The 10,632-nt window shown below is 36.9% G+C and overlaps 1 protein-coding gene across 6 annotated transcripts in view; it reads left to right on the top strand.

Moving 5' to 3' along the window:
- Positions 1 to 198: 198 nt before the first annotated feature.
- Positions 199 to 10,632, top strand: part of RAD17 (RAD17 checkpoint clamp loader component) — a 31,701-nt gene continuing 21,267 nt past the window's right edge. For 5 of the 6 annotated variants that reach the window (XM_033429947.2, XM_033429949.2, XM_004270779.3 and 2 more), the window contains exons 1-6: positions 199 to 337; positions 1,560 to 1,663; positions 3,552 to 3,809; positions 4,345 to 4,428; positions 6,089 to 6,245; positions 10,112 to 10,248. In XM_033429947.2, coding sequence (XP_033285838.1) covers positions 322 to 337; positions 1,560 to 1,663; positions 3,552 to 3,809; positions 4,345 to 4,428; positions 6,089 to 6,245; positions 10,112 to 10,248 — 756 coding nt within the window. In that variant the 5' untranslated portion in view covers positions 199 to 321. Of the gene's footprint in view, positions 338 to 651; positions 695 to 1,559; positions 1,664 to 3,551; positions 3,810 to 4,344; positions 4,429 to 6,088; positions 6,246 to 10,111; positions 10,249 to 10,632 lie in introns of all 6 variants that reach the window. The other variant, XM_033429948.2, reaches the window with a different exon arrangement.

Genomic DNA, 10,632 nt, shown 5'->3' with positions numbered 1-10,632 from the left:
GCTCGCGACCCACCTCCGCCGCCCCGTCACCCACCATTGGTTACCTGGCTTTCTATGACACGCTTCCATCGCAGTGTACGAAGTACGAGCACACGTCGGGTCGGCGCTTCCGGTCAGGCAATGCGCTGGATGCCTAAGGCAGTAGCTCCTTAGGAGGCCCCGCCTTTCGGGCTGTGTCGCGGAAGCGCCGACCGACCTGGAAGGTCCCCGGGAGGCGGGACCTCCAAGAGGGTTCCGCGCTGAGCCCGCTTAGGGCTTGGTGGCTTCCCTTGCACCTGGAGCTGAGCCTGGGCTCCACCGCTCCTCTCGGCCCACGAGGGGATGCAGCTACCGGAAGGTAAGGCTGCCGCGGCTGGGGCTGCGGTGTATATATGTCGTAGAGACGCGAGTCCATCTCTGCCTTCTCGCCTTCCCAGACTCTGATGGCTCCTCCTCCCGACCTGCCCATCCCATCTGGGGATGAGACGGGTCGGGGTGCAGAGCTCTGGCCTGGAGCCGGGGCACGCGAGCTCATCTCGGCTTTACCTTGACTAGCAGTATTACGTTGGACGAATATGTGAGCTTAGTATCCCCAGTGCAGTGTGTAGGATGGTGGTGGGTTTGCTAGACATACTCTTCAGGTTCTCTTCTATCTCTGACGTCTCATTTCAGAAACCTAGTACCATCAAGGACAATTGCCTGCTTTTTCAAGGAGGTAACTGTCAGTCTTGCTTTCAAAGAGCGACTAGAGTCCTGACTATAACAACAGTCTGCGTCTTTTATTTCGAGCTGCCAACTCTGTGTTTTCCACCTATGTATCTCTTTGAAACCGCAAAGCAAAAACTTCTCTAGTCGTGAACAATTTGTGTGTGTGTGTGTGTATGATTTGTTTTCTAGGGTGTGGAAGTATTTACACATAAATTATGTGTGACTCCAAACTATAAAGCTCAGCTTACAGGTTTGTAGACCTTAAAAAACTTTCCTTCTGGCTAACTTAAAATTGGTGAGTTCACTAGTTTGTATAAACATTGAAGAACTATGAAAGTCAGAAGGCAGTGTTGCCAAAAAATTTCATAATAACGTATTCAGATAACAACAGTTATAGAAAAAGTTTACTGTAAGATATAAAGTCTTTGTCCAAAGTAAGTGATAAGTCTGAATTCATTGTATGGTGCTTTTTTTGTTATTATTTTTGAAATTTTGGAAAATTTTTTGAAATTTTATAATTTGAAATGTGGGGAATTTTAATTTTCAGTATGAAAACTACACAAATAAAATTGTTTAATTTTTCTTAATGACAAAAGATAGGTTCACAAATGTGTAGTTTTTCTGTTTTCTCTAATACATTATTGAGTTTGTAGGAAAAACGTTACATCACCACAGATAATTTGACAGTTATAGTCATTAAAAGTAAAATTTATTTTAGTATTTTGATTTCTTGCTGCATGTATGTTTGCTGTGTTCTCTTTCACTAGTTCTTGAGCCTTAACTTTATTATGTCGTTGATTTTTATCAATATATATTAATTATTTCTGTTTTACAGTTTATCTTAATTTGAGATTTTTTTTTTTTTCCCGTAGGTGAATTATACTTTAATGTACTACAGGTTGTATACTACGGATGGGAACTATTAAAGTTTATAATGTCAAAAACTTTTCTTAGACCAAAGGCATCTTCCACAAAGGTATGACGCTAAAATGGCCATGTGATAACTGCCCAAAAGGAGTTATAAATTTTTATATGTGTTCCCAATGACTTATTACTGCTATGAGAGTAATGGTGCCCAGTATTTGTTGTAATTAGTGATCTAAAAAGTTCAAAAATAAATTGTGAAACAACTGTACACTGAAAACACAACCTTAATTTTGAAAAAATGTTTATTTACAATCCTGGTCACAAAGAAAAGGCTGAAAACTCTTGAATGAAAGAGCAATAGAAGAAAAGAAAATACATGAGCTGTAGTTGGTGTTATAGCTTAACAACAAGCCCTGCTTCTTAGAAATTAGGTGGTTCAATGTGCCAGTTCTCAACAAGGCTAGCGGGTGGGTAGGATGGGTATCAGACAGTATACTGAAAGTTAGCTGTTTTCCTAGTGGTGGATCTGATTTTTCTCTTACTCTAAGTGAATTATTTAACTTTGCTGTTTCTCTTCCTCTTCCTCTTTTTTTTTAAAGTAAATGGAAATCCATATTTACGTAAGAAAACTGTAAAATGTATAAGTAACATGGAGATTGGAATCGCTAGATCAGAATTGCTATCAAGAGTTTTACTACTACTAATATTTTTATGTACTCTTAAAAATAGAGGAAAGGGGCCAAAATTGTAGTACCAGTAATAGTCTTTTTAAAGAGGAGGAAATAAATTGGGTAACTATGACTAAAATTTTTTTTCCAAAAAATCTTCATTTCTTTACCCACTGCTGATCATAATTCTAGATTCTGTTTATAAGAGGAATGAAGTTTGATTTCACACATAAAATACTTGAAAGTATTGCTTCTCCTGAGCCTACTTTCAGCTCCAGCCTCTGTTTTTTGTTTTGTTTGTCTCCCAGAAAGGAGCATTGTCAAATAAATGGTTCACAACTATGGCTGAGTATTCTTCAAGGAAAATATAATCTTGTTAGCCAGGCAGGGAATTACAAAGTCAGGTACTAAGCTAGATTTTTTTAGATTTATACTGTTGGAATGTTAAGAAAAAGTCCACTTTTAAAATTCTAATTATTAAAAAAAGAACGCTTTTTAATGCTCAAATATTTTTAGGTTAAAATTGCTTAATTTGACATTTCTCTGTGTGTATTCTTACAAAGGATTTTAAAGAAAAGGAAGTGTTGGAGGGAAACGTAGAGGGGTTAATAGTTTCTATAGACTAGAAGACCATGAAATAGAACTCACTGATTTTCCTGCTCTATTAAACTAGTACTCGTTTTCCTAAACAAATCTGACAACCCTCCCTGGAAAGCCTGCCTCCCTTTCATAAACATATTAGTTGCTTCATGAACTGAAGAAAAATATAATCAAGTCATAATTACAAACTATTCATAGTGTCAGTATTCTTAGACCTATCTTCACATATCTTAAAGCTGGTAGGGATTATTTGAATGTATAAAATGGTTCTTAGTTTGTGAATGTATTAACCTGGTCAAGGCAGAAGTGTTACTTTTCTTACTGCTCTACATGGTTAAAATAATGCCTTTTTTTCTTTATTCTGTTTTACTTCTTTTTTTGGTAGGTAATTTTAATATTTGTGTTTCAGAGCTACAAATGAGTTTTTAAAGTATCAGTCTAATCTTTATTCTGGGAAGATTATAATTAATAAAAAGAATTAAGTTTGTATTCTATATTCATTTATATGACATCCATCATTACCATGGTCAAGTAGATAAGTATACATCTATGCTTATTGTAAAGTAGAAAAATGACTAATACAGAGTCAATTTTATTTAAAGAGCTAATTTGTGAGATTTTTATTTTAAATGTTACAAGTGTAAGAATTTTTTTAATAGAGTTGTTTAGTTATATAGGGAATAGATGCAAAAAAAAATGTAATAGTGTTTACATGGTTTCTTTTTTCAGATAACAAACTGGGTAGACTCATCATTTGATGATTTTTCAGAGACTACAAGCATCTCTACTATTACTGCCACATCATTAGGTGTGAATAACTCAAGCCTTAGAAGAAAAAAGGTGCCTTCCACAGTAGAAAGTAGCAAATTTCCAGCTAGAAAAAGAGGAAACCTATCTTCCTCGAAGCAGATTTATGATCTAGAAAATTCAAAAGAATATCTGTCAGAAAATGAACCATGGGTGGATAAATACAAACCAGAAACGCAGGTAATAAATGGCATACAAACAAGTCTACGTGATTTACTTTCAGGAAGGAGAGGGATGTGCATTTTCAGATATTCATAAAAATCTTTCTGCCTAAATAAATTAGAAAAAAAATAATAATTTCTAGGTTTTTTATATTCCAAGTCTCAAATTTTCCCAACAGTTATTCAGAAGGTATACCATTGGTTATTTGTCTTCGATTTAATTTAACCCCCAACATAGACTTGATCCATTTAATGTTTTGCTAAATGTAATACCCCTCCCTATTTATTCCCTTCCCAAAATGTATAACAGGATTTTAAAATATTTTATAATTGCATATGTGCCTCAAATTTTCATATATTGGGGTCAGTTTAAGAATAGAATTTTTCCATATCAGTATAAAGAATTGAATTAAGTATAATCAAAAGGACCTTTTTATTACTATATCATGTTACTTGTTTCTAGTTTTTTTCATTAAAAATGTTTAGATTAACCTGTGCTGATGTATCAAAAAATTTTGAGTTAAAATGTTTTATTTTAAACTTGAAAATTTTAGCATGAACTTGCTGTGCATAAAAAGAAAATTGAAGAAGTTGAAACCTGGTTAAAAGCTGAAGTCTTAGAAAGGCAGCGCAAACAGGTAACTAAATAAGAAATGTGTTTAAAAATATTTGGCCTCAAATGTTTCTCTGGTTGGTTATAAGAAGTTAAAAACTTTCATGTTGACTTTCTCATAAGTCCAGATCACCTGCAGTAGAAAGCTGTCTGACCTTACTACTTCTTCGTCATTAAAAGACTCAAGAGACTTTGTGTTTTCCCCTTGACTTGTACCTCTTTTTCCCTCTTATATATAAAGCATAGTAAACCATTAGGGGGCTAATATATTTAGCATATCAGATTATCTCACACTAAAGCAAGCAGGCAAATTACATATTAGTTTTTGTATTAAATATAACCTAAAATAGTCATTCATCCTACACTTATGTTTTTTCTTTCACTTCCTAATTCCATAATTACCCTTGGCCCCCAAGCTAGAATATTCTCTCTCTCTCTTTTTAAACTTTTTTAATTTTGAGATTCTTGAAACATAAAAAATAGGATAGTAAGTGAATATTCATGTACCTGTAAAAATACTCATCATTTTCACCCATGAGTATTTTAATGTAAATTATAAATGTTTGGCATTTAATTCTCTAATGTTATCTAATGCTCTGTTCATATTCACATTTTTCCAGTTGTCTTTTATATCTGGTTTGTTACAACCAGTATCTAATCAAGGACCACCCATTACATTTGATTGTTCTATCTCTTAGGGCTTTTAAAATCTAGAACAGTTGCCTTCACCTTCACTGCACAGCATGACCAAAAAATAAATAAATAAATAATAAAATTAAAGTGTAACTGGCTCTTCTCTAGGTCCAAGTATACAGGCCCTTATTTACTGTAGTTAATAAAAGTAAACAAATGAGCAAGGATTGCAGCCCACCATTATACGTAGGGCATCTTCCCCTGATAATTTTTCAGTTTTAACTTTTTTTTATCAGATTTACTGAATGAGGGAATGTTACTGGGAGCTGCATCCTCTAGTCTGTCTTTAGAGTCCTGTTCCTGGTAATATGTTTCTTAATATACATTTCTTTCTTTTTTTTTAATTTTTGCGGTACGCGGTCCTCTCACTGTTGTGGCCTTTCCTGTTGCGGAGCACAGGCTCTGGACGCGCAGGCCCAGCGGCCATGGCTCATGGGCCCAGCCGCTCCGCGGCATGTGGGATCTTCCTGGACCGGGGCATGAACCCGTGTCCCCTGCATCGGCAGGCGGACTCTCAACCACTATGCCACCAGGGAAGCCCTTAATATACATTTCTTAAAGAATCTGATATCTAAACTGAGGTTTTTCCATAAGAATATTATACTTATATAATATTGAAGTATATAATCCAAAGAGAGGTCTGTATTAAGATTGAATTTTATGAGTTCAGGTAACCCCTAAAAATACTTGTTTTAGACATTACCTCTTTAATCTAGCTGAAATTGTTTTAATTTGGCTACTGAGTAGTCCTTGGGAGGAACATAATGCAAGAATTGAGGAATTATCAGAAACTATGCTTAGAAGTTCAGGAAATAAGATTCTCTTATCTAAAGCTGGTTTATTACAGCTAGCATCGTGAAATTTAGTCTGCTTATACCTGACATTCAGTAAATATCTGTAGAGGTAATAAATATTTAAAAAGAATATTCATACATAATATTCTAGCATTCCAATGATTTTGATTTTTTATTCATGTTTATATTTGGTTTTAGGGTGGATCTATTTTATTAATAACAGGACCCCCTGGATGTGGAAAAACAACAACTATAAAAATACTATCAAAGGAGCATGGTATTCAAGTACAAGAGTGGATTAATCCAGTTTTACCACAATTCCAAAAAGATGATTTCAAGGAGATATTTAACCCTGGTAAGGTTTACTCTGAAGGTAGTGGAAATACTGGGGAAAGTCTGGTTTACAGGAGGTTTGTAACAAGCCCCCCATCTATATCTTTAAGATTTCTAAGATCCTATTGGGTATATGGGTTCTTTTGTTTGTTTGTTTGTTTTTTAAATTTATTTATTTATATTTGGCTGCATTGGGTCTTCGTTGCTGTGCGCGGGCTTTCTCTAGTTGCAGCAAGCAGGGGCTACTCTTCGTTGCCATGCATGGGCTTCTCACTGCAGTGGCTTATCTTGTTGCAGAGCACGCGCTCTAGGCATGCGGGCTTCAGTAGTTGTGGCACGCAGGCTTCAGTAGTTGTGGCACACGGGCTTAGGTGCTCCGTGGCATGTGGGATCTTCCTGGACCAGGGCTCAAACCCATGTCCCCTGCATTGGCAGGTGGATTGTTAACCACTGTGCCACCAGGGAAGTCCCAGGGTATATGTTTTTGAGAGGAAGGTATATATTGCCACCTCTACACTAGACTGGCATTTGCCCACTACCAACTGCTTCACAAAGTCAGAGTAGCAATCAGATGAAACTATATGTGTGCATTTTCTCACATACTTCCTAGGTTCAGAGAGAAGTAATTTTAGGAGAAGGAAGGGTCCCTCCAGCAAAGGAGAGTGGGATGTTTTTAAGGATTAAATGTTTTAACTGTTTTGTTAGATAACAAGCTAATCAGTTTGCATTATTTATGTACTTTTTTCCCAGGCTCTGGCTGTATAAATGAACTCTTTGTTTAAGTGTAAATCAAGCCTTAAAATATATTAAAGTAACTTGCCTCCAAACAAGAGTTTAGATCAGACCTCTTAGAATCAAATCAAAGTATAAGGCAAAGATGGTCTTTGGAATTCAAAAAGGGGCGTTAAGACAAACATCCAAAAATAATGATAGTATCAATTTAAAGACATAGTATGATATAACTTCACATATATGCTCATAAACTCCAGCACGATCATTTTTAACTTTCATATCTGTCTTACTGCTGCTTTAGGTAACTAAGCTAGGGGTATCCAAATCTTCTAGGCCATTTTGAAGTGCAAGGGGTTCTGTAGAAGGATGATTATATTCTAATGTGCAGTATTCCTCAAAATTCTTTCTTCAGGCTCTTCTTTAATATTCTCTGTGCGTACTGTATCTTTAGTATGCATACCTGTAAGGAACGGCACCAAAAACGGAGGAGAGCTTAAACAAGCTTTATTTGGGAATGCTCCTGGGCGAGGTTCACTAGTCCGAGAGAAAGGGGCCAGAGAAGTCGCGCCTGGGTGTGGGCACGAACAAAATTTATAGGGGTGGACGCAGGGGAGGTGCTTGCTGTGTGAAGCAGCCCTTTTTTGGTAATCTCTCGGGTGCTGTGGCAATGTCAGGTGTCGGTTGCATCGGCCTCAGAGCCGTTGGTTCCGCCCCTCGGGGAGCGGGAAGACCGGGCCGAGTGGTGTGGCAATGTCAGGTGTTGGTTGCATCAGCCACTTTGGCGGGGGTTCCATCTGGCTCCCTGGGCCCTTCCCCGGACCTGCTGGCCTTACAATACCCTTATGCTCATAGTATCCCATACTCTTGGAAATTTTACTGCTTTCTAACAGTAACATTACTTTTGACAATCTTGGAAGTCGGGTTTTTTTTTTTTTTGGCTGCGTTGGGTCTTTATTGCAGTGCACAGTTTTCTCTAATTGTGGCACGTGGGCTCAGTAGTTGCAGCGTGCGGGCTTAGTTGCCCCGCGGCATGTGGGATCTTAGTTCCCCGACCAGGGATTGAACCCATGTCTGCTGCATTGGAAGGCAGATTCTTAACCACTGGACCACCAGGGAAGTCCCTAGGAAGTCTTGTTTTTTTTTTTTTTTTTTTTTTACCCTTCCCCCTCCCCATATCCTCAAGTCGTTCTCTAGTAGGTCTGTGTCTTTATTCCTGTCTTACCCCTAGGTTCTTCATGACATTTTTTTTTCTTAAATTCCATATATATGTGTTAGCATATGGTATTTGTCTTTCTCTTTCTGACTTACTTCACTCTGTATGACAGACTCTAGGTCTATCCACCTCATTACAAATAGCTCAATTTCGTTTCTTTTTATGGCTGAGTAATATTCCATTGTATGTATGTGCCACATCTTCTTTATCCATTCATCCGATGATGGACACTTAGGTTGTTTTCATCTCTGGGCTATTGTAAATAGAGCTGCAATGAACATTTTGGTACATGACTCTTTCTGAATTATGGTTTTCTCAGGGTATATGCCCAGTAGTGGTATTGCTGGGTCATATGGTAGTTCTACTTGTAGTTTTTTAAGGAACCTCCATACTGTTCTCCATAGTGGCTGTACCAATTCACATTCCCACCAGCAGTGCAAGAGTGTTCCCTTTTCTCCACACCCTCTCCAGCATTTATTATTTCTAGATTTTTTGATGATGGCCATTCTGACTGGTGTGAGTGAGATGATATCTCATTGTAGTTTTGATTTGCATTTCTCTAATGATTAATGAAGTTGAGCAATCTTTCATGTGTTTGTTGGCAGTCTGTATATCTTTGGAGAAATGTCTATTTAGGTCTTCTGCCCATTTTTGGATTGGGTTGTTTGTTTTTTTGTTATTGAGCTGCATGAGCTGCTTGTAAATTTTGGAGATTAATCCTTTGTCAGTTGCTTCATTTGCAAATATTTTCTCCCATTCTGAGGGTTGTCTTTTGGTCTTGTTTATGGTTTCCTTTGCTGTGCAAAAGCTTTGAAATTTCATTAGGTCCCATTTGTTTATTTTTGTTTTTATTTCCATTTCTCTAGGAGGTGGGTCAAAAAGCATCTTGCTGTGATTTATGTCATAGAGTGTTCTGCCTATGTTTTCCTCTAAGAGTTTGATAGTTTCTGGCCTTACATTTAGGTCTTTAATCCATTTTGAGCTTATTTTTGTGTATGGTGTTAGGGAGTGATCTAATCTCATACTTTTACATGTACCTGTCCAGTTTTCCCAGCACCACTTATTGAAGAGGCTGTCCTTTCTCCACTGTACATTCCTGCTTCCTTTATCAAAGATAAGGTGACCATATGTGCGTGGGTTTATCTCTGGGCTCTCTATCCTGTTAGGAAGTCTTTATTTACAGTCTTCTGTATAAAATATTTCTTCCCTTATTCCCAAATTCACTAATCAGTCATTCTCTTTTTGTCATTAAAACTTATTATTTTTTAAATAGATTTATTTATTTTATTTATTTTTTATTTTTGGCTGCATTGGGTCTTTGTTGCTGCGCATGGGCTTTCTCTAGTTGTGGAGAGTGGGGGCTACTCTTCATTGTGGTGCATGGGCTTCTCGTTGCGGTGGCTTCTCTTGCAGAGCGCAGGCTCTAGGCACTCAGACTTCAGTAGGTGCGGCTCACGGGCTTAGTTGCTCTGCGGCATGTGGGATCTCTTCCCGGACCAGGGCTCGAACCCGTGTCCCCTGCATTGGCAGGCGGATTCTTAACCACTGCCACCAGGGAAGCCCAAAACTTACGATTATTGAAAACAGCTCATTTATAGTCATGCACTAATTGGGAGAATCTTCAATGTGTAGGCAGAGTCATAAATATTTTTACCAATTGTATGACTTTTATACTAACAGCTGTGTTCTGAAATCAGTTAACTCCATATTACATTCATTGGTACAGAAAAGTTACTGTTGTTCATAGTGACTTTTGTCTTCTGAAATGAATATTTTAAATTTGAACTGTTTTGCCTAATTGAAAACGAGTCTACAATATTGTGTGCTCATTCATGTATATGTAAATGTATTCATTAATGTATATCTATATTACGTACATATGTATAATATTGATGTGTATATAATTGGTTGAAAATAAAAGTGTTAAATATGTTTCCTTTCAGAATCAAGCTTCCATGTATTTCCTTATCAGTCTCAGATAGCAGTTTTTAAAGAGTTTCTACTAAGAGCGACAAAATATAACAAACTACAAATGCTTGGAGATGATCTGAGAACTGATAAGAAGATAATTCTAGTTGAAGTAAGGACAGCTTTTGAAATTCTGCTATAACTATTGAGTAAACAATTGTAAGATATATTTTATGTGATAATGACATTTACTCTCTCCATAGTATTAGTACTGGTAAAATATAACATAAAGGCTTTGTGCAATAGAAGAAACCTAAAGTTTCTTGCAGTAAACTTGGATAGAGTAGCTATAGGTTAATGAACTTTAAAAATTTAATGGCCTACGTATAGAAAGGCAAAAAATATTTAGAAAGTGACGTCTTAGTAAAAATATTATAATCTGTAGTGATCCTAAGGAATTTGCTATCAAAATCCCATTGATGTGTATTACTATTTAGGACATCAGCTATTTGATGTCTCCCTTTCTACAACAGTTCTGGTTACAGTACATTGAATA

Source organism: Orcinus orca, chromosome 3 (genome assembly GCF_937001465.1).
Source record: "Orcinus orca chromosome 3, mOrcOrc1.1, whole genome shotgun sequence".
In the NCBI taxonomy this organism is placed as follows: domain Eukaryota; kingdom Metazoa; phylum Chordata; class Mammalia; order Artiodactyla; family Delphinidae; genus Orcinus; species Orcinus orca.
The sequence above is the reverse complement of the archived record's forward strand: the minus strand, read 5'-3'. Positions and strand labels throughout refer to the sequence as shown.